Here is a 27,337-nt window from a genome sequence, read left to right on the forward strand (position 1 = left end):
CTGTGCAAAGGAGGTAACACCTCGAATCTGATGAAACACCTGGTGACATATAGCATTTTGTTAAAAGCCGAGAAATGCACTGTATTTGATAGCTTGCTGCGAGACCTCACACCGAGCACATCTACTGCGGGTGTGGTGCCTGTTATCGGACCCGGAGTTAGCAACATCCCCCAAAAACCCGAAGAGTAGAGTCCTGGCCCCTAGCCCTGCCAGTGTAGCAGAAATGATGACGGATGATGATGGCAGCAGCAGCTGTTCTTCTCTGCGTGAGTAGCTTAATGTTGTTCGTGTGTAATTTACGTTGAGTACGCTAACCACGTTATTACATTAATGCATGTAAGGTGAACTAGCAAACACCGTCATAGTTACATGCGGCTGTCTTCTTGTTTGATGGCAGATATTCCCTTCACCCTGGCCAAAAAGGCTTAAATGACCAAAGAAAAAGTGGGAAACAGCTAAACATGAGAGGTTTTTGGACAAAATTGGTGTTTTTTCCCATTGTTTAAGCACTGCTTCCAGCCAAGAGTGATACCATATATGCCCTATAGCTGCAGAAAAGGCTAACGTTGTTATCTTTTTACAAAAAACAGCTAAACATGAGAAGTTTTTGGACAAAGTTTGTGTTCTCCATTCTTTAAGCACCAGTTTAAGCTCCATTTAAGCACTGGCACCGTTTCAAAAGTACCAGTTTGGTACTGGTATCGGATAAAACCTAATCGATACCCATCCCTAGATATGATTGTAGAAAAAATTACATCGTGTTATACAGTCCATCTTAATGTTATGGTAGGTCATGATTAGAGCACTAATAATGATACCTGATTTAAAAAAACATAACAAAGGGAGACCAATTAAATCAGACTCCTTGTGGTGCCAATTAGTCACCTCAGCGTGACTCTTCCCTGACTGCTGGGTTACCTCACTGCTCTTGGCCACCCGCCGGGCCACGATGAGCTGGATCATCCCGCGCTTGTTACCCTCTACAGACATTGATTTGCGCAGTGTTTCCATGGCCTCCTGATTTGTCTTCTCAAGCAGCGACTCCCCATTGACTGCAATAAGCTGGTCGTTAACATGCAGACGGCCATCCTGCAGACAAGAACCATCATAAAAAAGTGCAATGCGGTTCATAAAATAAAACAGAAGCTGCTCCTGAGGCGGCGTTTCCATGGTTAGCATGTACACTTTTCACATATCCCCCCAAAAATACAAGTGTAAGTCATATTTTGATTTGTAAATGATGCAAATTCCAATTCACTTTTATTTACAACAAAATACAGTACAATACAAATACAGGGAAAACCGCGGGAATTATATGACTTTCATATGAGCACCTGGCGACGGGGGAAAGGAAAAACTCCCTTTTAACAGGAAGAAACCTCCAGCAAAAACCAGGCTCAGGGAGGGAGACAGGGAAAACATTGTTCGATGTAAAACCACTGCATGGTACGGAGCCCCGCAGGGGACATGGGAGAAAAAAAAAATTAAGACGGACTTTTGCGAGATCTCGCAAAACAAACTCGGGATCTCGCAAAAGTTGAATTCCAACAATGGCGGCAGCTACTTAGTTGTAATATTACTCTTTCTGGGTCACAAAATACACTTTTAAGATATTTTGAGGCGTGAATGTAGTTGTGTAAACGTCAGATACCTGCTCGGTTTACAAGACATCACATATTTGCAAAAGTGCTCCGACGTTTTCGGAGATCTGACACCCAATAGCTTGAAGCTAACGGGAGGTCGAGACCTACTACAGCCCGGAGGAACACCGCTTTCCCGGCACATCGTGCCTTGACCTCCCATTCGGCTTCGAGCTGGCGGCCTCCGAAGAATGTGGCTAAAACTTTTCCCGAGTTTGTTTTGCGAGATCTCGCAAAAGTTTTTGCGAGATCTCGCAAAAGTCCGTCTTAATTTTTTTTTCTCCCATGTCCTCTGCGGGGCTCCGTAGCATGGCACTAGTGCTAATAAACACTAATTAATTTCTCATTTTTCAAACAAATAACAAAATATTGCCAAGTATCTCTCCCCCGAGAAAAGCATTTCATGCCACTCGCACTTTCTGCTACAACTTGAAGGTCACACTGTTGTGTCCTACACTGTCTTTGCACACACCTGTATGTTGCAATGAAACCATGAATGAAAATCCATCAAGGAAATGCCCGAGTGAAGGAGTCGTTACTTGCCTTGCTAGCAGCACCTCCATTAATAATGGATTTGACGAAGATGCCCAAGTCTTCGTGGTTCTCCTTGGACCGGTTTCCTTTGACGCTGACCCCCAAGCCTGCTGAACCCGAGTCATTCAGAGGGATCTCAAAGGTCATGAACTCTTGTGTACCGTCAGGGGTTAACACGATGTCATCTTTCTCTTGCTGATGTTAAAAAAAGAAAAGATTGAAGACAGAGGGTGAGATTTCTCTGACTTCTGTCATCATTCAGCAGGAAAGAATATAAAAAACTGAATATTTGTCGTGTCTCTGTCACTGGCACAGTAAGCAATAAATCTCTTTGGGTTGTGATGACTCAACTTATTTTCTAAAGTTGGTAAACTGTTGTTGCGACTCACTGCAGTGTCACTATCAGCTATCCACATAGGGTTTTTTTTTTGTTTTTTTTTTAAAAAGGATAAAAGGGAATAGCAAAAGAAAAAAAAGAACCAGGTTCATGAATGACAGGAAAATGGAAAGCAGGGACTAGACAAGATAAAGGGGGTAAGATGAGCGGAGCAGAAGAAAGTGAATGGATGGTAAGCATGTCACATATCTCAGTGCCGTCATCGTCAATTGGCTGTACTGTCTAGATGAGTGCTGCCAATGCCTTTCCGCCGCCATGAGCTCCGTGTAGGGGACAGCGGAGAACTTTGAAAGCGCCAGGTAGCAATTTGATGCTCAAACAACAGCGGCTTCCTTTGAACAACATCTCTTTGAAAGATAATTTGTCACACGTTAAGGATCTGATCCTCCTGGGCCCTTTTTTTTCTTCTTTTTTTTCAAAATGACAGAAGCAAGAGTTTTATTGCAGGTCCAGTACTGCAATACTCTTCATGCATGGTTAACGAGAAATGGTTCATTTCAACTGCAGGAAAGGTGTGAGAGGGTAGCGATGAGTTTCTATCAGCCAGCAAAATCAATTCAGCCGGAAAATAGTCCATCAACCTTCAACCAGCCACTCCGGTCGATTTTCTGACAGCTTTCTGGCATCATTGATATCTAACAAAGAGCATCTGTAAAAGAAATAAATAATAATGAAAGGGATAGCATTTGTGTATTTTATTTTTCACTTTCAGGGAAACTAATTGGGGGAAAAGGGTGCGAGAGAAAGCTAATTGCGTGGAGAAAACAAAGGCATCAAGAAGCTGAAAGATTCTCGCTTTTAACTCGTGGAAAATCTGATAAAGATTTAAGGACAGCTTAAAATAATGTCCATTTAGTTGCTCAGGCCCTGCCACTTATTCTATAGCTGTAGCCAGCATCCTGTAGCTAACCTCGCATGCTGACGCCTGAGGTTTCGGTCCATAGTCGCTCGCAAGCGTTAGACTCTTGTCGCCTGGTTACATTAACAGCAGTTCACCTTCTCCTCACATTACTGTGAACACAGCAGATTAAGCGTTAGCAATAATCAAGCATGATGAAACTGTTCCACGAGAAACTCGAGAGCACACTGTGATACTGCCATTGCTCAGATTCAACTGTGCATGGGCCGTTATTGCCACAGCACCCAAATCTACATTAACAAGTCTGGAGCAATCAACCCCGAAGACCAACCGCAAGACCTCTCTTTGCATAGGCTCACATCAACCGTGCACACAAACAGCCAGATGGATAGCAGCCAGGTGCCCTTCACAGCTGCTCGGATAAAAGAGTGAAACAGAGGAAAGAGGGGAAAGGTAGAGCACAAGGTGTTTTTTTTTTTCCAGCGGCTGAAGAGTTATTAGGATGCAGCGGTGCGTTCAGGTGAAAGCTCTTTTCAACACAATCTGACGGAGCCCCTATTCTCCAGACGGCCCTCCTATCTGCCTCCTTTTCTTTCTCTGAGCTTTTGTTTTCTCTCTCTCTCTTTTCCAACTTTTAAAACGGCAGTACACCTGTCTGTACAATTCACCAACTGGGCTTTGTCTCTGACTGGACCCTTGGTAAATTCAGACCACTGGAATCCGTTTAATCGCGCCACGTTTCAACACCTGGTTTTCAAATGCAGGTTCTATTACAGAAATCACCGGTTGCTGCCAGGAAATGACCTTTTGGTTTCCCTCAGACTGCTGAATGAAGCGGATAGGGGAAAGGAAAAGAAAAAGTGTGCCGTTGAAAAACAATTTGTTATCCAGGGCAGGGGTAAATATAAGCCATCGACGCTGTTTAAACAACCATTCTTGGATAGAGCTTGCAACGACATCATTTTGGAATTTCTATAAACTTTGACAGCTGCTGTAGTGGAGTTGCTTTACCTCAGTGTGTGAGCTGAGATCAGTTGGTTTGCAAAATACGGCACAGACATACAACAATAATAATAATGTATACTTTATTGATCCCCGTGGGGAAATTCTTCTCTGTATTTAACCCATTCACTCAGTGAGGGAGTGGGCAGCCACTGGGCCCGGGGAGCAGTGTGGAGGGACGGTATCTTGCTCAGGGTAACCGTTCAGTGGATTTGAACCCCCAACCTTCCGATCATGGGGCCACCACTCTACCTACTGAGCTATCCCTGCCCCATTCTGAAGACACTCTGAAAAGAGCATTTGTGAATGTGTGGTCTTGTGCGTCACTGCCGTGGTCTAACTTTTACTCTAATCACGATGTTTTATCAAAATAAATTGATAAAACATCTTGTGGCTTTGAGTTATATCCTCTCTGAGGCTTTTAAGCCCAGCGACTGACGATGGCAATATACTGGTTGAAAAAATTACTTTGGATGGACAGTCTCCGAGTCTTTGTACGTGAGTGTGCGCGCGCGCGTGTGTGCACGCCCGTCTTCCAAAATGATGACAGAATAACCACCCACTCAGAGCTGTGTTCCGGGAATAGAGGGCCGAGGCAGAGAATGAGAGAGCAGTGTAACATTTTCATCAGACAGGAACAAGCGCCGCTAGCCAAGAATGAGTTTGTCAGGCTGCTTGACAGGCCTTGTTGCACCGATTCAACTCAGGCAGAGCTGGATTCAGCGATCTCCGAACAAGAGAAAAAAGAAAGTCAGCTCATTGTTCCAAGCACAGCCCCGTGGATGCACCTGGGACAGAGAGCACAAAGGTACTGACAATCAGTGAAATGATGTAAAGACAGGGAAAAGGTTACGTGCTTAACTAAACTTAAAAAAGCACCAGGAAAAAAGTTATATGCATAACACATCTGTTTTCTCCCATCGTTGCTTTTTTTTCCTCTATAAAAGGTAAAAAATTATGTTGATGTAGACAAACAGAGTCAAGCTCTCTTCTGAACAACAAAAAGAAAATAAATTACAAGCAACAAACTATTCTCCAGTGTAAAGATGTATGGCCTTGAGCATGCCACAACCAACACCACCTTTTTTGGGTTACTGTTGTTTCCTGTTAGTTTTCTGTTCTTTGAACAATAAGATCACCTTCATATTTGTTCAATCTGAAAAGTAAAACCCAAACAAATGTGCTACAGTGTACTCTTAACTCTGTGGGGAAGTTGCGCCTCAACAGTCAAGATTCTGGGTTACTGAGCAAAAGATGGGGAATTGTGGCACTGTCAAGCTGAGCCCTTAATCCTGTCCACTCCAGCATATCTGCTCCATGGCTGACCCCAATCCTCTGACCCCAGCCCCCTAACATGCAGGAATATGTGGAAACAGTTTCACTGTGCTTAATATACAGTACATGTGACAAATAAAGGTTCGTTTAAGATATTACTGATATTTTAGCAACTACAGACACACCGTGGCTCTCCCAGGAGTCCGGTGTGGTTGGACCACTGATTGGGCTTAAATGACTGAACTTGAAGATTTACTGTTAACTGTATACATGTGATGTAATTTAGCACAGCCTGGAGTGTATAGTATATGTGCCAGCGCATTTAATCAGAACAATGTTACATACATAAAAGTGATGAATCTGTCATATGTCATGCATTAATCTTTGCCTTTCACATGTGTTTGATCAGTTGCCTAGAGATGGATATAGTCTCTTAGGTGCAGAGGCGGCTGTTACTGTGTTGCTCTCATCTCTTCAGTTTCTAAATAGCAAACTCTCGGCATCAGCTCAGGAGCTGCCTAATTTTTGTGGAAAAAGTGGCTCTCGCTGAGAGGCACATGCAACCAAATAAGGTGAATATGCAGCTTTACATGATAAATATGTTTTGTATCATCAGTTTATTAAAAATTTATCTCAGCCTTCTGAAACAAATTAGAGTTTAAATCAGTCTGGGCCTGTTTATTCCCATTCCATTATTTTCACGACCTTTTTAAAATAGAAAATAGGCAGAAAATAGGACGGCGCACAAATTTTTATCTCTAACTCGATTTTTGGCTTCCACAATTAAACGAGGATAATCAAATGAAAACTCAAGCTCCAGTATTTAAAGGTGCAGCGTGGAAAATCTCACCACTAGATGTCACTATGTTCCAGACTGAATTTACTGGGTGGTTTTTTTTACTGCTTCCAATTCAAGTGCGTGAGTATAGACAGTGTTGGGGAGTAACGGAATACATGTACCGCCGTTACGTATTTAAAATACAAAATATGAGTAACTGTATTCCGTTACAGTTACCGTTTAAAAAGGTGGTATTTAGAATACAGTTACTTTGTTGAAATAAATGGATTACACGGAGGTACTTCCCTGTTTCATATTGTGGCGGGTCAGGCCTGTTTGGGTTTTGTTTGACAGCTACGTTCTGTTGTTCCAGGTGGCAGCGTTACGGTTGCCATGGTTACAGGGTGACGCTCTCTCTCTGCGTGTTTCCTGGGTGAGAGAGGCCTTTTTGTTGTTGTTGTGCTAAGCTAATAGGCAGAATGCTACAGGTATAGCTCTAAAGAATGTAGCATCATAGGCAGTGTAGTCCGTGCTGCAGGGAGAATGGACTGCCATACACGTTATGTGTCTGTGAGCGAGGGAGGGAGAAAAAGGAAAAGTACGAGCTGTCATGGAGCAAAAACGGGAGCTGGAAGCATGTAAATATAATAATAACCACTGCAGCCAAGAAGAGTGCCTGACGAGCCCAGTTGTAAGTAAGCTATTAAGACTCGACTGTACACCGTGTTCGTGTTTTCCTCCAAAAACAATAAGTTCCGTTGGAGCAGCCTTTCAACGCCTCTCTCTGTCTCTCGCTAGCAAAGTTGACCCAGACAACAAAGTAAAGCTATTTTTCGGCTACGAGCCCGACACGAACCCGACGTATTAGCCTAACCCTTTACTACGGTTCGGAGCCGCGGACCTTCAGTAACAGTAATAAATCACAGCAATAGTACATTCATGTAGTTGTAAAAAGCATGATAATATATTAAGTAATACAAAGTATTCAGAATACGTTACTCTCATTGAGTAACTTAACGGAATACGTTACAGAATACATTTTGGGGCATGTATTCTGTAATCTGTAATGGAATACATTATAAAAGTAACCTTCCCAACACTGAGTATAGCCTGTCACTTGGCTGTTTATCTACCTTTACACCTCAAAGCAAAAGTAACTCGAGTGCTCCCTAATTCAGAACCTGTATGTGCCAATCACAGCTGTTTCCTGCACTGCACAGCTTGACGTTTCCTGGATTAGTCTGAACAAGTAACAGCTGATTTAGCTTCTGCAATGAATCTATGCAACAGGTGCTCACTGAACCAATCACCAACCAATCACATTCCATTTGACCGCTTAAAACTGTTTAGCAAATAGTCCAGGAAAATGTTCAGCTTACTGAACAAATATTATATTTTAGTAAACTGGCAGTAACTGCACTGTATGCAAAACACAACAGGGGAAGCAGAGATGGATCTCAGAGCTGTCAGGTACTCTGCTATGAATTTTATTAACATCCATCATGCAGGGAGAATGAATAGAGTGAGAGACGTTATATTATTAGTCTGCAAAGATTCATTTATAAAGATTAATTAGCTTTAGATTAATTAATCCAGGAAGGTAAAAGTGAAAGTAGTGCAAAGTTGATTTAGTTTTGCTACAATACTTCCTATTCCCTTCTAAGAGATGGACTAAATTTAAGTGAATAAGCACTACCAATTTTATTTTGATGCAAAGATTTGCAGTGTCGTGTTCATAAGAAAGTGCACTTGAAATGTTTTCATCACTGAATACCCAGGAAAAATAATTGTGACCTCAGTACGGAACCAATTAATTCCAGTGATAATCATTTTGGCCGTAATCATGCAAGCCTAGCAGAAAATATGCAAAGAGGAGTGGCTGTAATAAAATGGTTATCATTATCCCCTTAGCTCAACAGCTCAAGTGACCAGCCACTTGACCAATTCATCACAAAAGGAGCCCATGCAGATTTTTTTGTGTTTTTTGTAAGGTCCCCTCTGACTCAGCCATGGAGCGACAGCCTATTATACCATTAAATCCTTTATTAATTAACACTTTGATGAGCTAGCAGCAGTTCATTACCAGCAGGGAAGTGCTTTAGAGGCAGCTTTTCACCAAGTTCACAAATAGGTGAATAAAAGTGGGCGCAGAAAGGAAAGCATTTGCTAGCAAAGGAGCTCCAGCCTGCCTATTAGGCCTTTTTGTTTTGTTTCTACCTTGCTTAACTTGTCACATGCTAACAAGGAGCATTTGTCGGTTGCGTGCAAGTGCGTGGCAGAGAAACCGGAGAGAGATGCAAAAGGCAGAGAGCAAATGAATTACAATCACTTCTGTTCACACATAACTCTGAGTTCTCTGCACATCACTGCCTAAAACAATTAACACTCCTGGAAACTTCTTTCCACACTTGGCCCAATTTGGTGACATAAAGGTCAATGGAAATGAATTTAAAAGGGCTAAAAGAAATCAGCCATGGGTGTAATTGCAAAAGTGGTGCACGAGTGATAAGTATTGTAACACAAATTTCTTCTGGCGCTGTTTCTCCTTGCAACATTTACAGACAAAGAGGCTGAATATTAAATATCTCAAAGTCGAGGAAACAAATTCAGGTACAATGAGGAGGCTGGGCGAAGGGGCGGAGAGGCGAGCTATTACACAACACCAAAAGGCACGATGCTGCACAGCCGACAGTGACAGGTTGTAAGCGTCTGCGAACTGATGTTATATGTTCTTCACTCAGCGATCCAGCACATTTTGACCCAGAGCTGACGCACTGGGACTGTTCCCCTTTAGGGAGTTTTCTAATGAGAAAGCTCATTAACAGACTTAACAAAGTCTGTTTCCATGAGGGCATCTGAGGCCAGATCTATCTACATCACGGCGAATGCATTACGGCAACTGACTCTCACTGTTAGCGACCCAAAGACAAGGGGGAGAAAAAACAGACTCATATGCAGGGCCTGACTTGACGGGAGGTGTTTCTGCAGGCGATTCGGGAAGCGATTTTATCTCATCAGATGGAACATTAAAAATAAAAAGCTACTTTCTAAGTGTAGCTGGCAGCCGGGAATGTTTGCAAAGGCGTTTCGGTTGAACCAAAGCGCAGACGCACATCACGAAGCAGATGTCTCTCATTTTAAGCTAATGGTGGATAAAAAGCGCTTCGCTATGTCCAACTGCACACACACACTTCAGTTCATTATGCGTTCTGGAAACAGACGCTGAATCCCCTTCGGGAGAGTAACTGTGTCGCCATAAGTGGCCTTTAACTACCTTGTTTATCGGCGTAGCACAATGCTGTGGTGCACCCTCCCTCTTCTCTGCACTGACAGCAAGCATAATTATGGGAACAGCTGCTCAAAAGTGTTAAACGAAAACAGGTGGCTTCGACGAGACTCGACTCAGAGACTGTTAACCGGGCTGGCATTGTCTTCAACCATGCTTGGCATTATTAGCCTTACTTATGACAGCGCATGCTTCCAAAACTGTGCACTTTGATCGGAAAGCGTTTCTATAGGAGGCAAATTAATACAGCAAAGGACTACACCGGGAGACGGTGTTGGTGATTAATGAGAGAAACACAAGGGAAGAGGAGGAGAAGAAGAAGAAGAAGGAAGAGGAGGAAAGTGTGATGTGATAAACATCAGAGAGTGAGGGAAAAGTCGGAGAAAGTGTCCTGATGAGGTTTGTAGTGCCATGGACATGGTACACACGCTGGAGACCTTATCCACCAAAATCACTGTGGTCTGTCATGTCAGAGACATTTTTATGCATAAAGTGAAAGCCAAAGCAACCTCCGAGACGCAACTGATGCTGCCAAACTGTTCTGAAGAACTCTGACTGCACACTGCCAAACCGTGGCGTTCCAAATGCTCCATCCAAAGGTCTTTTGAGCAGTTCCTGTAATCGGATTTCACCCGAGATCCACACATTTGGTATTATTAGAGCAATCTGCAGGATTGCGTCCATTTACCTTCTAGCAGCTGGGACTGTTTTGAAGTCATATCATAAAGGGAGACTGGGAATTCATTACAAAATTGTGAATACTGGCAAAAAAGGTTGCAACACCTTAAATTACAAAGTCCACTAAGAAATGATTAATGATCTCGAGTCCTTGGCCAAGTTTCACTTAGGTAAAATAGCTCTTGCTCTGTCACCCGCTGTGATATAAATAAGCTGCTGAAGAGACGCGCAAGAACGATTTTGTCTCTGGCACTTTATTATCAAAAGTTTCAGTGAATTACTTCACCCTTACAGTCACTCGAAATGTAAAAAAAACAAAAAAACACATTACTTTAAGAGACATCTAATTATATTAGCTCCAAAGATGTTTGTCATGTTTTGGCATGGCTGTGGGAAGCACATAGCTTAAGATAAGCACATAGCTGTTTATCACTGCTTCAGTGGAATGTGCCAAACGGTTTATCTAAAAGCTGCTCTGTTAAAGTGCTGAAAGACACGAGCCAGAGATGAAGGTTGAAACATTTTTCATTTAATATCAAAACAATTTCATCCTGACCATCTCTGCCAAATGCAAGCAGCTGATTCGCCATTACATTTTAGATGCATCCGTGGCCAAAGACAGAAGGATTCCTGTTCCGTTCTCGCACTTTAACCTCCCGTGTAACCTGTTCAAAATGACAAAGGTTCGTTCTGTGTTGAGGAGTGTATGAATAAATGAGGAGGGATTGAGCTTGGCTCTGACAGAGCAGATCTGTGTATAATTTAGTTGCCTCCAAAGACAGGGGGTTGTGTTTTGTTTGCCTGATATCAATTCATTTCTCCCTCTACCGACTCGGTAAATGGATCTCTGCAGCAGGGAAATCAATACAGCTTCATACGTCTGTTCTTGCCTTCCAACTTTAACACGGGCAAATCATGAGTGGTAACCTTACTGTACTGCAGGCACTGCAACAAAAGCCAACTGTGAACGAGTATCGATGATGACCGCTTGATTTTTAGAGAAAAACAACAATTCGGAACCTGGTATCCATCTATTTTAATGCAACCGTGCTTTTGTCACTTCATGTATGCGATCGTTTTCAGAGACCTGTGTTTAATATAACACAATGTTTAAATGGAGTAGTTCTGACTGCCTCGATTACAGCGCAGTGGTCAAAAACGTAGCAGGCAGAATTTGAAATCAGGCCACCGGGGTGGGCCATTAGTCTGCTATAAATGTAAGCAGCAATGTCACGCATTTGTCTGCGAGTCCTCAGTATTCACATGAGCCATAAATTCGGCTGTCACATCAATCTGAGGCCAGAATTAATCGTGCAATTAAGATTCTCATTGCTTGGCAGATATAGCCACTAATGGATTAGTGACAAGTGCGATATGATCATAAAGAGGGGTTTTTAATGCACTGTTTAATTGCTCTTATGTGGTCGGCAGTGTTACTACACAAGCCCATTTGTTCTCCGCAGTCCGCGCTGCTATCTTGGAAGGAAAAATGTGCTGCTGTTGAAGGGTCACGCAACGATGTAAGAGCAGGAACGGGCACCGTTATTATGGTGCTTGAACGCACTGTGTGTGACTCAGAAGTTTGTGGCATTGTTTAACACTTTACCCCTTGAAAGCGTACTAGGAGTTACCTTTGAAGCTCTTTTCTGAACTGAGAGGTTTCTGTCATATATTTCAGGCTTATAGGACAAAATGAGCGGGTTTGCATCAGAAGTCGGTAGGGATGGGTATCGAAAACTGGTTCTTGTTGAGAACCGGTTCCCACTATTTCAATTCCTTGGAATTGTTTGTCATTTTTGCAAATGATTCCCTTATTGATTCCAGTCGCCCCGAATGACGTCACCACGTTGCGGAGCGTCATTTACCTGGCAGGAAACATGGCGGCTCAAACGCTCAAAAGTTGGATTATACTTTATGAGAACGGATGACAACAGGGCAACTTGAAATACTTGCAAAGTAGATATTTCATTTAAGGGAAGAAACACTACGAATATGCAAAAGCATTTGGTCACAAAACATGCGATGACCTTAAATGAATGTCGTGTTTTTAATTCCGCTCCGGACTCGTGAATCTCAACCCAGCAGCAGTGGTAACGTTTGCACGTCCTCTCCCGTTAATGCGGCAGGTAAATAATCAACTAACAGTGCATATTATGTTAGCGCGATCTGCCTTATTACAAAACCTGCCATTACTGTGCATTTAGGTGACCATGATGAGAGAGACAGACAGAGTCTGGCTCAGACGCTGGCAGTTGTCGCTGCAGTCTACCGGTAGCGTCTCCTTTCAGGCCAGGATAGACGAATGTCACCGAGCAGTGACTAAGTTTGTGGTCAAAGGCTTGCACCCGTTTGCCACAGCAGATGGTAAGTGAATGTGTTTAATTGTAGGCAGGGACATTACTGGCAGCACGGTGGCACGGTAGTTAGCACTGTTGCTGCACAGCAAGAAGGTCCTGAGTTCAATTCCACCATCAGGCCGGGTCTTTCTGTGTGGAGTTTGCATGTTCTCCCCGTGTTTGCGTGGGTTCCCTCCAGGTACTCCGGCTTCCTCCCACCGTCCAAAGACATGCAGCTTGTGGGGATAGGTTAATTGGATAATCCAAATTGTCACTAGGTATGAATGTGAGTGCGAATGGTTGTCTGTCCCTGTGTGTTGGCCCTGCGACAGACTGGCGACCTGTCCAGGGTGTACCCCGCCTCTCGCCCTATGACAGCTGGGATAGGCTCCAGCGCCCCCCGCAACCCTGGAAAGGATAAGCGGAAGCGAATGGATGGGATGGATGGACATTACTGGATATTCTTGTGTAATTGCTACAGAATCATTTATGTTATACTTTGTTATTGCTACAGAAGAATATTTATTTTATTATTTTACATTTACAATTTGTTTTCCTGGGGACCCTGTGACACCCCATGGAAGAACCGTAGGCTGTGGATCTCTTAAGATCTCACTGCTGGGTTTGTAAGGCCATGTTACTCCTAAATTTCTATCTTGTTCAAAGAGAAGATATAAAACAAAGTTCTAAGCTAATCGACCTTAGTGTTCTCCTTTTTTAAAAGAATCGATAAAGAATCGAATCGTTAAACAGAATCGAAAATGGAATCGGAATCGTGAAATCTTATCAATACCCATCCCCAGAAGTGAGTTCGGAAACTTTTGGAAAAGCCCAGGAACTATTCTACTGGTCTTTGTGTTTTTATTGATATACTTGTCATCAAGGGCACAAAAAAGGTTGTCAAATGTCTTTATGCAGGAACGAGTTAACATATATTTAGTGCATGGATCACTTTCCGGCAGCAATAGCAGCAGGCTAATTCACTTAACTAGAGGCAGGCTGGTTTCAAACGAGTGATTTGTCACTAAACACAGACGCCCTGTGCTAAATGTCCTCCCAACTCCTTATGTAATAATAAAATGTTGCAGATTATACTCCTCTGCTTTTACTTTGCCGTGTCTGCTCGAAACGACACACAGGCAACACACGAACGAGCGCCGCCACAGGTGACAGGGCGTGGACGGACGTCTTTAGGCAGCGCCTCGTTTTTTGACTGCCGCCGTTGCTTGTTGCACAACGAAGTGTGACATTTAGCTCGTTGTTATAGGACGAAATAAATACAAAGCAGAAGCCAGGATTACAATATCCACTATGAAGGCAAAGCACTGCTCGCAGCTATAAGCACAAACGGGGCCGCACGCCGGGAGATAAATGGCCACAATAAATAACATCTACTGTGCTATGTGTGGGCTGCGCGTAGTGTAGATGTGTCTTCAAAATGCATTTAACTCTGCTGCTTTGGGTTTTTTAAAATGTGTGTGTGTCTGTTTGAGGGGCGGGGTTACAATCGACCTCTTAACCTTTAAACTCTTCTTCGCATTTCATTCTCTTACTCCATTTCTTAGTTTCTTTATCGAAGACAAACTTTCTCCACTTCTTTTCACCTCTAATACGAAACAATCGGAAAAAGTTGTGAAGACACAAGCGCTCACAAATAATTCATAAAGCCTTTCTACCTCCAAACGCATAGGGGGCACTAATTCATCTGACTTCCAGCCTTTAATCTCTTGCCTTGAAATCACTGACTCAAACTCCCAGAGCTGTCAAGGCTTTTTTTTTCCTTCTACCTGCACCTAGTCACTGATCAGAGCCTGCTACTGCGTCTGGAGTTTGTGGTGAACTTTTCTCTCTGTTTCAGCATTTCTTTCCTCCTTAAAGGCCACGAGGTTCAAAAGCAAAGAGGTAAAAAAACATGACAACAAAACAAAATGCGAACAGATCCACTATCTTCTAAGACAAGCTTAAGGATGAAGGAGGCTTTGTAGAGAAGAACTTGGTGTCTACAAACAAACTTGTTATCGATGAGCCCAGAGTTTAGTCAAGGTTGAAGCACCTTCTTTGATAAAATATATTGTCTCTGTCTGAATATATTTATTGACATCCCTGGAGAGGAGGAGGGGCAGGAGGAGATGGGTGGAAATAAGCAGCAGTCGTAGCCGCGTTGCCCCATTTTTCCTCTATTACCATTTAACCTTTTCTCCTTCCTGCAATTACATATTTATTGAAAGCTATTGAGAGCTCCCGCTACTGCTACTGAAAGCATGTCAAAACACACCCTGACCGTGGTAATTAAAGATGCAATGCGAACATGCTGGGAGAGTAAATTAATTCCTCTGGGGGCGCAGGCAGCACGGGTAGCACACGAGCAAACATCTAAACAAAAGGAGGCACGAAGGGATTTCCGATGCTGACATTAAACGTCAGCAGGCAAATGTCAACTTGACAAAAAGGTCTGGTTTTTTTTTTGTTGTTTTGTTTCGTTTCGATCTATATGGCTGTGTGTGTGTGTGTGTGTGTGTGTGTGTGTGTGTGTGTGTCACTCATGCTGAAATTTAAAAAAAATCAGTCAAAGAAAGACAGGAATGACAGCCCACAAACGCTCGTCTATAGGTGCGCCGTTATGTGTGCCCTACCAGTGGAGTGTGTAGCAGAAATATATGCACGCACCCATCACCCACCTATCCACAGTGTGTGACAGAAGAGGCAATTACCAGCCACAATTTTCTACCATGCTTTATTTGCAATAACTGTCACCGGCAGAGCCTTGGCCTCCTTATCTGATTTTTATGAACATACTTGTAGGGATTATTGAGATTTGTGAAAGCACTGCTGGGAAATGTGAAACTGTGTGTGTGTGTGAGAGAGAGAGAATTTTTTAAAAAAAAGGAAAAGTAAGCGAGAGAGTTAATCTGCTATGGAAAGTGATGAAATATTAACCAGCGGTCGCGCACAGCGTGTTGGTCAAGAGATGGAGAAATCAAAAACAAAAAAGAAAAAGGAGATTATTAGACAGGTTTCGCACGATGGGTTTTTTTTTTTCTAATCACATCACGCCTGAGGAGCTGAGAGCGCGTAGCCGTCAACCTCTCATTCCACAACACGAGCCACGGGCAGGCGTGCATTTTTTAAAAAGCCCCCACAGCGTCACTCAGCTGCTGTCAAGGCTGCGTGGATCAGTTTGGCGTCTACCTCCAGTTGGTTTTAAGTATTTAGTTTATTTTGTGTGTGTGTGTGTGTGTGTGTGTGTTTGTGTGTGTGTGTGTGTGTGTCTTTTTAAAGAGTCCAATTGAATAGCATCAAGGTTACAGGTTTGATGCTAGCAGTGGCTCCTAGGTGATCCAGAGAGGTGAAACGCGCTGCAACTTTAAAAAATACACCAGCAACTAGAAAAACAAACAAAACACAACAGAAAGGGAAAAAATGCTGCAGAAGCTCACAAAAAAAGAACCCTGAGAAAACAACAGGAGTGTGACGGAACAACAGTAATGAGCTAACAGTAAGCGGCTAACAGCAAACACGTATCTACAGTATTACGTCAATCACGAAAACACAATTTTTTTCAAAAAATGGCGGAAACCACACGACATCGATCAATCCTCCAGTTCTTTAAGCATCTTGTCATTGTCACATTATTGAGTTATTGAGTTTGACCTCTCAGGGCCACCGTACCTGAGCCAAAAGGCAGCATCAAAAGTGTAGCATACTTTATAAACATGTGCGAGGCATTTCAAGTTGGTACATGACTTTTTAGGGACTTCCTTAATAGCAAGAGAACTTTAACACGTGCTCTTGTGCCAACTTCCTAAATCTGAAAATTACAGTGAGAAAAGTAATGAAAGTATAGCTGGTGCGTGGACGGAGAAATAGCATATTAAAAGAGCAGGCTAACTGCTTCAAAGGGCCATTATTCCACAGGTTGAACAGCTCCTATTGCGGGGTTAACAGCCAGGGTGCCGGGCTGAGTGCTGTGGTAAGGAGTGAGGCTGGCATCAGCAGCCCCTGGCCTGCCAAGGTGCTGTGACGACTAAGCCCGCTGTCACAGACACAGAGCGCAGGCTGGACGGGGGCAGTAGCCTCGCCATCTGTTGCGCGACAGCCAAAGTCACCCTGTATGTAGACTGCGTGGCTCACTGGGAGGGTGTGTGTTTGAATATGTCCAAAGCTGTATTTGTGTGCACTTAGACACACTTAGGCACATCATTTCAGAGTGCCTGTGTGTGCATATAATGGGTCTGTGTGTCTGCATGTCTGTATGTGCTAAAAAGACCATCTGTGTGTGGAGAGAAAAAAAAAAGCGTGAGCCACAATTAAAGGAGGGATCTGTACATGGAAAGTCGAATATTTGTCCTAAACCGGCGACTCGGAGTCAACTCAGAGCTCAGAGGCTCATATTTTAGAGGGAAGAAATCCTTAAGTGGACAGCAGCCATCCACTAGCATTAATAATGAGAGCACTGACAGAATGACACGATAAACAAATGTTAAATTAAAATCAGTGCAGACAACATCATTTTAAAAAAATGACAGAAAGATGGAGAAGCTGATGGATTGGAGGAGCAGTTAAGGGAATATTAGTGCAGGCCCCATGACAAATCCATACACTGTACAGGATGTTAGACATTTAGTGACATTTGCCAGATTCCTTGAGAGACTTCATTGAATCAAGTAGGATATGCTTTATCAAACTGACAATGGGAGTTTGGCTAATATCCACTGAGAAGTAATAATAGCAACGAGTAAGAGAAATCCTACACTGTCTCAACTAGTTTCTTGTCCTCCCATTCATGTGTCAAATTCGTATTTTTTATTACAGCTATAAAACTATAATTGCAAATAGGCTGAGAAAATCACAGCTTTTCCTGTGCAAGTCCTCTCAAACTCTCTATAAATATCAACATTTACCAAACAGCTGAAATCTAGTAAACGTTTATGAGGTGCTGGCTGGGCACTGACCACTTCTCGGGGCAGCAGGGAGTCCTCTGGGCGAATCACCAACAGGTTCACGGTTCCACCCATGGGTGTAGCTCGGAGCAGGGCTACCACCTCTTCCTGGCTTTTACCATTTAGGTCCACCCCACTAACCTGCACGTACATACACACATACACGGAGTCACGAAGCGTGAAAGAAACGCAGACTTGCAAAAATAAATGTACAACAGATACACAGTCGGAGGCGAAACTAAACTCACTTTTAAGAGGTGGGACTATGGCCTCCACGTAACCTTTTATGCAGATTACCCTGTGAGCCAGTTGGAACTGGAATTAAATATGGGTTATTTCCCCCTAAAGGGAGCACTCGCTGATTTCCATGTCAGTCTGACTGAAGTATAATCAAAATATTGTTCCATTTAACCACATTTTCTTAGAAATTCAAAACTGCAGCTGAATTGTTGTAGCCGAAGGGAACGCAGCTTATTCGACTCGCTCCAACAAAGGCTCAGTAAGACTGAATTTAGGAACAAAGTCACATCAGGGAAACGAGTAATTTGTCTCTAAAATAACACGCAATCTCACAGAACACACTCGCTGAACACTGTGTCATGGTTAGAGGATGTTTGACAGTGCTGCCTCACCTCCAGCAGCCGGTCTCCAGCTTTAAGTCGACCGTCTTGGATGGCGGCGCCTTGAGGAAGGATGTTTTTAACGTAAATTGGAGCGCTGCCGCCAATCGGGACATCTCTGGATGTGATGCTGAATCCGAGACCCTCTGGACCTAGTTAACAATTGAAGACACTTAGAAAGGTATTGTGACATTTTACAAAGCACAGCTCATCACTTGTTCTTTTCTTTCCTGCTGCAAACATGCCATGCTGTGATGTTGTCATTTGGTAAGCTTGCCAGCAGTGTGCTCATGATCGGCAGTAAACTGAAAAACAGTTCGTCTGTCTGTTGTCATTTTCTATTATCCTTAAAACAGACTGCTCAATAAAATTTAAAGGAACCCTTTCTAATCAGAGCAAAGCACCAAGTCAGTTAAACTTGAGGGATATTGATTTGATCAGTTAAGTAGCAGAGGCGGTTGTTATTCGGCAATGAGACATCCCCCAAAACAAGAATGGTTTGCAGGTGGAGGCCACTCACGTTTCCCTCCTCATTAGTTTTGCATTTGGCTAAACTCAGAGTCAGTGTCACTACTGGCGGCATGACGTGATAGCTGGACCCTGTGGAGGTTGCACAGGTAGTCCAACTTCTCCAGGATGGCACATCAATGTGTGCCATTGCCAGAATTTTTGGCCACGTCAACATTGTCAGGCATATATGTAAGAACACGGGGGCCACACAAACTACTGAGTACCTTCTTGAATTGCTACGATCAAATTTCAGTAAAGTGGTCAAGACCAGCGGTCCCCAACCTTTTGTGCGCCACGGATCAATTTATGTCTGACAATATTTTCACGAACCGGCCTTTAAGGTGTCGCGGATAAATACAACAAAATAAAACCAGTACAGGTACGAAACAATAGATTTATTCATAACACACGGGAAAAGACCCAGGAAAACCAAGTTAACGATAAAAACGATTAAAAAAATAACAACAAAAACCCTGAAAACCATAAATTTCACACCCGAGCCTCAACTGCGGCCCGGTACCGTTTTTTTAAACTTTGATTTTAATTTTATTTCCATCAAGCAATGCGGCATCCAATCGTTCCTAACACATTACCCTGTCCAAATCAGCATGGACATCAAGCATGATTTTTTTTCTTTCTCTTTGAGTTCTGATGTGTTTTAAACATTTAATTTTTTCGAGCTGTGAATAACACTGATATTAAAGATCTGAAGCACAAATAATGCAAATGTTTGTGTTTAGTGAAGAATCCCAGAAACTCTGAACAAGCTTTAAATGTCACTAAGGAGCAATTTATTTATGACAGCGACATTTTCAATTTCTGGGTTTCATTTTATGGTAAATGGACTGATTCTTATATAGCGCTTTTCTACTCTCCCGGAGTACTCAAAGCGCTCTATACAACACGCCACATTCACCCAGTCACACAAGCACTACCTCTTTACTGAGTGCTTTCTAACTACACTCACAAACATTCAAACTCCGATGGATGCATCGGAGAGCAACTTGGGGTTAGTATCTTGCCCAAGGATACTTGGCATGCAGACTGGAGGCGCCTGGGATCGACCCTCCAACCTTCCGATCAGTAGGTGACCTGCTCTACCTCCTGAGCTACAGCCACCCCAAGTACAGAAACATACAAAGTGTATTCTGTGTATAAATACTGCTAAGGGCATATAACTTTTCCCCCCATCATTAAAAAAAGTTACTTTTAATCCACTAAGCAGGAATCAAATGATGGCCTTCCACCATGTCCTGAACCTCCACGAGGTAATACAGACATTCCTGCTTCCATGCTGGCATTTTTTCATATTTCCATGATTGGGTGTGTCTTGAACTCTAAACATAGCATCAGTGCTATGAACCAAAATTGAGTGTTTTAAATGAATGTGAATGGACTTTAAAGCCAATCGTGGAAGTCGCGGTCAGATTAAAGACCAGTTAAGAATAAGCAGAGACAAATGAATGATTATGGATTGGGAAATGCATTAAAACTCTGTTCAATATCCTCTTAAACTTAAGTGCAGGACACCTAAATAGTTGCTTGCAATAAGTGCTTATTTCTGAATCTTCCCACACTGCACCGTGTGCCAGATTTTAACCCAAAAAAACCCCTCCAGAGTTTTGGTGCAAAGGCAGGCCACAAAGGCTGTGTAAAAATCATGTCTGGGTCAAAGCAGTCTTGGATGATATATAGGGAGCTTGAGGTTAGCCTAATGGAGAAAGCAGTGATCACTGTGTGTGCACTCAAATTTGTTTCTTAGCTGTATATTTAAAGGAAAATCCTCTGTCTCTTCCAAGTGCAGTGAAATTCAACAACCACATGTGATAAAAACACTTCGGGCATCAGCTATGCAAAGCCATTTGCTTTAAGTTTAAGGGTTGACCTTTGAGGTTGCTCAAACGAATATGAATTGATAGTCTAAGAGGAATCAGGCAAATACAATAACAGGTAAATAAGAAGATCTCTCCGCTCTAACCTTTTCTGCTGACCAGAGCCGTATTTTTCAGATAAAAGCATGACGTAGTTCAAATGTCGGCTACATGTGGTAAACCGTGCAAATGCTGCTTGTCAGATTAAACTAGATGAGTCATTAAGAACGTCTTTCAGAGCGGCGGTTAAGATTCCACCATGCATAACCTAGCTGTAGGCATTTCCAAGTTGGAAAGTAGCGTTCTGCGGTTTTAGCTTTTCTGACGCTAACAGCGGTGATTAGTATTCGTGTCAAAGTAGCTGCTCATTTCACAGAGCTGTCAGCACCTCCGATGGTTCATCGTGACCTACTTTTCCCTGTATGTCTATTTAGCAGTCTGTCGTCTCCCTGACAGTGATGCGGCTGATGAACAAGGGGCATTAAGAGCGAGGAGCGCGGCTGGCAACTTTCTCCGGCTTCCACGCACAAATAAACTTGCAGAAAGGTGATGAAGAGATCACTTTGAAGCCAGAAAGTTGAGCTGCTGAGGATAACGACGTTCTATGATCTGTCCATCACTGCTGAGCGAGAAGTGAGCAGACAAAAATAGCTGCCATCGTTTATGTTGAATATTAAATGCGCAGTTTGACTGCCAAACTTTTAAATACCAGATCCCACAGTTGCCGTGGGAGGTTCTCCACTTAGTGCAGATGCTAGTCTGTCCTCAAACGACTGGAAATAAGAGGGGTAAACAAATGCAGATGGCATTTAACACAGATGTATCACAGCTTTTTGATTATATCCTGCCCCTTTTTCAAATCCTCGCCATGGCGGTTGGGATTCCCCTTCCCCTCTGACCCTTTTCACAAACTGCCGCCCAACACGCATCCCAAACCCAACTCCGGCCCATTATAAGATCCCGCTGTTCAAAGTCTACAATCAGCCAATTAGGAGAATACAATCTCTAAATATTTCTGCGCTAATTAACCACTGATGTATTTATTTTAGGTACCAGACCAGGCCGGGGTAAAAGTAATTGTGTCCCTTTCTGGATTAGCTGAAATCCTGGCTCCAATAAGCCAATTAAGCAGCAAACATGAAGAGAGGCTGAGGCACATTAGAATGACTTAATGGGGTGCGTATGTCCTTTTCGACAGCAGTATTTGATTAAGGCACTCTTGTTAATTTGCCATTCAGGATCTGCTCCTGCCACTTGGAACTCTGAGCCACTTAGGCTGAATCACAACAATTACAACGAGCAGACAACAAAACCGCCGAAGCCCTTCTAGAAGTGCATTAGCGCGATGGCAATCAAACGGAACCGTCAAAATGGATTTCAGAGGCGCGTTTCCCTCGACTCAGCCTTTTCCTAATGCTCCGTTAAATTCCCAGTTTAACAACATTTGGACATCTCCATCTGGAGTTCACAAACGGCTTCGAAGTTATGTGCCGGTAAACTCCCGCTGAAATCACAAGCAGTGATCTTTGAAACCATTTCTGTTACTGAAATATTTCATAGTGACCATGAAGCCACGCAGCTGGTGGATATAAGCTAAGCTGAAGGCATCAGCCTGGTGCTGGATTTCTACCAACATCTTTCCGGAAATGAGAGTCGTGTGGGGAAACTTTAGAACTTTTAAGAACTCTGCCGGCAGCGCTGGGAAACTTTGCCAAACATGTTAGAGCAGCTTGTGACTGCACGTCCCCAGAGTGGGTCACGTTTACCCCGTGCCGCAGCCCTCACTTTTTCCCGCACCCTTCCCTGAAGCTAAGGCCTCGGTGCCAGCTTTCAAGTAAACATCTGCTCCGGCAACCGGGAAAAAAAGGAGCAAAAAAGAAATCGACGGAGTCAGGACATCGCCTTAGAGCTACTTCACTCTGCTTCCTACTGTTCGCTAATTCACATGAAGATGGCTAACTGGTGGAAATGACACGGCTTGGCAGCGAAGCCACCACAAAGAAATACAACTGCTCCGGTATCAAAGGTCTGTCCAAGTCCACAAATAAACCCAGCTCAGCTGGAAGCAGATGGATTGCCGAAGCTTAACCACAAGACCGCGGTGATGTACTGTAGCATGAACGGATGAAACACAAACTGTTTTCAAGACGGGGCTGATCTGTGTTTGGTTTCGGCCTTCTCGGTTAAACAAAGCGCAAAGGCGAGAGGAGATTTTTTTATTATTCCCAGAAGGATTTCGGTTGCATTAAGAGCCCTTTGACCTTTTGTTTACTCTGGAAATTTTAAATGCTAGAAGGTGACAAGATATCACCTTTATCGCACTTAGTGACGGGGTTGATAGACATAGAAGCAAACAAAGAGATTATTGGTCAAATGAATGAAACACTTTAACGCTGTCACATGAGCTGCTTTAGGATCAGCATCTTTCGTGTCTAACTGCAAACTTTCAGTGCATTTAAATGTTTAAATGCAGAAGCCTGTCTTGTGAAGTATATACTCTTTGATGCTGGAGTTTTATCAGATATACAAGGCTCTTCCCCGGCTTTCTGCTGATAAAGAGCGGAGACCGATGTAATCTGCCAGTGGACAAGCTGACAGAAATTTTGGCAGAAGCAATTCTGAACTCTAAGAGGAAACAAAAAAGCCACTTTTTAAAATTTTTAAGCCTTTCCCAAGAATTTCCAAGAATTTACTTGCTTTGAAACATACGATTATCACACATATCTCACGTAATAACACAAAAATGTCTAAGAAGCAGATCAAACACGGCGTGCTCGTGTCACCATATGATGTCAGATAAATTGCAAACATGATTCTGCTGGTTTTCACTCCTACAGCACTGACCTCACTTCGCTACCATCTCTCTTACCTTTCTTCAGTTGGACGTTGAACGTGCGACCTTTGTTCTTCAGGTCGATGGTTCTGGGGGCGTTTGTGCTTATCCTGCGCTGCAGGGAGGGCGAAGGGGCCGACGGGGTCCTGGAGATCAAAATGTGAGGTGGAGTGGCAAAGCGTCTACTCGAGTCTGGGGTGCTCCCTGCCAGTGAGCCATGGTGGCTACAGAGACAAGGGTTCAGAGTCGTTACATGAAATATATATTCATCGTCAGGCTCCTGTAATGTGATGTATAACGCACGGTAAAACTTTTCACCATTAAATAATAACAGTATTTGTAGCAAGAACCTTTTCACCGGCACAGACGGAGGATTGATCGTTCTGTATAACTGACATTATGACCACAAACCCACATCTTTGTCTTTCTGGAACTAGGCCAGAGTTTTTACAACAATTAACAGAAACCACAGGCAGATAAAACAGGCTTTTGACAAGATGATCACCGACGCAGACTCAGAGGTCTAAGGTACAAATTACAATTAGGCTGCTCTCTTGTCTTTTTTTTTTTTGCGTAGCTTTTAAACTCCAGTGAAAGTCTTTGACTGCTGCAATTACAACAGCACTCCCTTTCACAGACATCAAATCTGTGGCAGCTTTTTAATTTTTCTTTGATTTATTGATTTTTCTTTGTTTCATGTATGAGAACAGCGTGAATGTATCTTGGGTAGAAAAAAGACTATTCAGTAACCATTCAATAAGAGAAAAGGGAGGTGAAACCCACTTGTGATTGAGGCCCGGTGGTTGTCCTGATCTGGGCGTCGGCGTCCCGGTCAGACTGGACCTGTCTGCTGGCTGTTGAGACGCCTGGCTGAAACGAACCCTGTTCAGCTGAGGTGGGCTGCTCAGCTCATTCTGCGCTGACAGCAGCTCGTATTGCTTCTTCATGGCTGCAGGGACCACGTGGAAAAGGATAACCTGGGAACGCATCGCCTGCTTGAAAATGTTCTGCGCTCTGAAGGTGAAACAACACAGAGCGAGGGAGAGAGCGGTAAGGTCACACAGACAGAAATGAATTAGCTCTAAACATGATAAGAGATACATGTACAATGATGTAGCACCAAAGCTCGGCAGATACAGAAGGATAAGGAAAGCCATGATGCGCTGTATGTTGAAAGGAGATACAGAGAGTTGAGGCCTGCGCGGCTAATCGCAGGACTACTTCCTGCAATGCATTATGGGGCAGAAATTACATTATCTATAATTACAAGCATCAAGACGGGTAAGAGATAAGGACAGTAAGTGGTGCATCAGTCATAAAATATTACTGCGTGTGATATAGGTTAAGTCTCTATGCAATGCGGCCATTTGTGTGTTTGTGTGAGTCTGTTCATGGTTGGAGATAAATGGTTATGAGTTGACTCAACAATCAGAACAGAGGTGATGAATCATGCACCGGGGAAGCTTTACAGACGATGAATTCCCAAGTAAGCAGACACACACGCAGAATTCACTCCTTAAACACAAAATGGGGCGGGAACACACAAACACAGAGTCTCGTATGAGTTTGGGGGAGGCCAAGAGCTCGCCATCATTCCCAGACACAAGAATTGTTTAGTCTGGTTTGCCAGCAGCACTTAGCATATAGATAGGCTGGCCAGGAGTGAGGCACACTGCAGCATAAGGGGGCCAGAGGCACCGTGGATGTCTGGATTCCAGCAATCCCATGTTCTTTTTCCAGCCCCCTCCCCATTACCAGCAATACCATGCTGATTCTGTCCCGATGACAGCCGCTAAGCTGCTTCCGCCGCAAACAGACAGCAATCCGCGCGAGCCGCGTCGCAGAGGCGAACGCGCGCTGAGCTACTTCTGCGAGATTTGCCCTCTCCTGTTTTCATTCTTATGGTAATTTGCGACAATCACTCGCATATGCGCGCTGCAGGGTGATGACAGGCGGGGGCGAAGTTTGTGTGCGTGCATGCGTGCTTTGTACGCAAATGTTCCCGTGCACGTACGCGCCGCCATCACTCCAGCAATCAGCCTCTGCGCGAGCCGTGATTGAATAATAAATTACCCCCATCAATGCATCATTACATTCAGTTAGATTAAGCGCTTCAAAATATTTACCCATGCAAAACAATCCGAGAAGATTAGACTATCACTTTAAATTGTCACTCTCTGTGGCACACAATCAACGATGGGTGGGGGTGGGGTTAAAGTTTTGCTCCTTCGCCTCATTTTTATGCAAACCCCCCCCCCGAAAAACCAGCACAAACATCATAAGCGTGCAGATGCCGGTGAGGAGGGTGTGTTTGGAAGGAGAGGGTAAGCGTGGAACGCTACAAAACATCACTCCCTTGTGGATTTGGTGGGTAAGCTTCTTTCACAGCAGAAAAGGGGAAAAAAAAGCTGTGAAAGAAACTGCGATGTTTACTAATGACAATAGCTTCGTTTTAAAGGATTCTGAAACCTTAGTGGGTTTGTGTGCAGGGTGATAAACAGATTAGCACAGTGTCTCCAACTGCTTCCATTTAACAAGATGCTGGAGAGCTTTTGCTATCACGCCTTTCTTAAGAAACATTCCTACAGTGATACAGTTGTTCAGAGATAATTCATAGCTACTGACTTCACTTTTGAAGGCTTAACTTTCTGTCATTTCTGCAGCATTGTGGTTCAAAGCCCACTGTTTTTAGATGTGCAGGCCCAGTGCGATTGTTGTCTGGGCCTTTGGTAGCAAAAATCTGGGCTATTTCTTTCTGTGGAGAGCCGAACAGACCACTTTATACAGTGCCTCGATTCTTCAGCCTCGAGGAGAAGCGATCCATTTAATACTGGTGCACGCACACATACACAAGTGCAGAAATGCCTTTGTATGTCAGCATCACCGCATATATGTGTCCGCGTCCGTGCTGCGTGAGATGCCACACATTCACGCTTATGTTCACGAGTGTTTGAAGAGACAAAGGTTACGACGCGTTGGCAGAAATGAATGGAGAGAAGAGTGCGGATAGTTTGGGATCAGAAAGCAGCACAGCTGTGAAGGACTGCAGGTCACTGAGACCTGTTACAGGAAGGCCAACAAGTCGGTCGTATTTCTGTTTTATTGTGCGGCTGCGTGGGTGTCACGTCTCCCCGCAGTTTGGATTCCGCTTATCTACAGCAACACTATTTACTGTCGCTGCGCTTAATGTCCAACACAGCGCTTTCGGTGTGAACTGCATCACTCGGCAGACAGCGCTTCCCTACTATCGGAGGAAAAGGAAAGTAAATTAAAATCAGCATGGCATCCAGCGACAAGAAGAGAGGTTACCAGAAGGAGAAAATGTCAGCTGACAAAAATAGCCGCGTTCAGAATAATACTGCGTGCAAAAAGAAAATGTTCCGAGCGTCACTATGGAAAGCTTACTGTTCAAAGCGCAGGTTGCGAATGTCTCCCTGATTAATTCTGACGATGCAGTCGTTCTCCTGGAAGAGACGCTCCTGCTCCGCTTTGCCGCCGGGCTCCAAACGCTTCACTAGCAAGCCCTGTGTCCTGCAAAGGTTCATGCAACAGGTGAGTGATAACACACGACTTAGGCAACGTCTGTCACAATGAAATTGCACGTGTACTTTTAAAAGTTAATGAAACAGTAGAGAAGCCTAATCAGAATGGATGGAGTGGAGACAAGAAGAGAGTGTAGAAGAAGGTAGAGACAAAGACACATTTAGGGTTTGAGGTATCATGCTAAAAACAAATGTTGTTATTGCTATGTTTAGAAAAAGAAATGAAAGGTGTAGAA

At 43.6% G+C, this 27,337-nt stretch overlaps 1 protein-coding gene across 1 annotated transcript in view; it reads right to left on the minus strand.

The window, feature by feature from the left end:
* LOC102796224 (partitioning defective 3 homolog) overlaps positions 1-27,337 on the minus strand; it is a 381,329-nt gene that overhangs the window by 176,228 nt on the left and 177,764 nt on the right. Inside the window, exons 8-14 of the mRNA XM_087845929.1 lie at positions 26,965-27,090; positions 24,343-24,573; positions 23,596-23,783; positions 18,358-18,497; positions 17,738-17,866; positions 2,184-2,369; positions 919-1,089 (exon numbers count right to left, since the gene is read on the minus strand). Of these exons, the coding sequence (XP_087702055.1) occupies positions 919-1,089; positions 2,184-2,369; positions 17,738-17,866; positions 18,358-18,497; positions 23,596-23,783; positions 24,343-24,573; positions 26,965-27,090 (1,171 nt within the window). The remainder of the gene's footprint in view (positions 1-918; positions 1,090-2,183; positions 2,370-17,737; positions 17,867-18,357; positions 18,498-23,595; positions 23,784-24,342; positions 24,574-26,964; positions 27,091-27,337) is intronic.

This window comes from Neolamprologus brichardi, chromosome 9, assembly GCF_056152115.1.
Source record: "Neolamprologus brichardi isolate AB-2024 chromosome 9, ASM5615211v1, whole genome shotgun sequence".
Lineage (NCBI taxonomy): Eukaryota > Metazoa > Chordata > Actinopteri > Cichliformes > Cichlidae > Neolamprologus > Neolamprologus brichardi.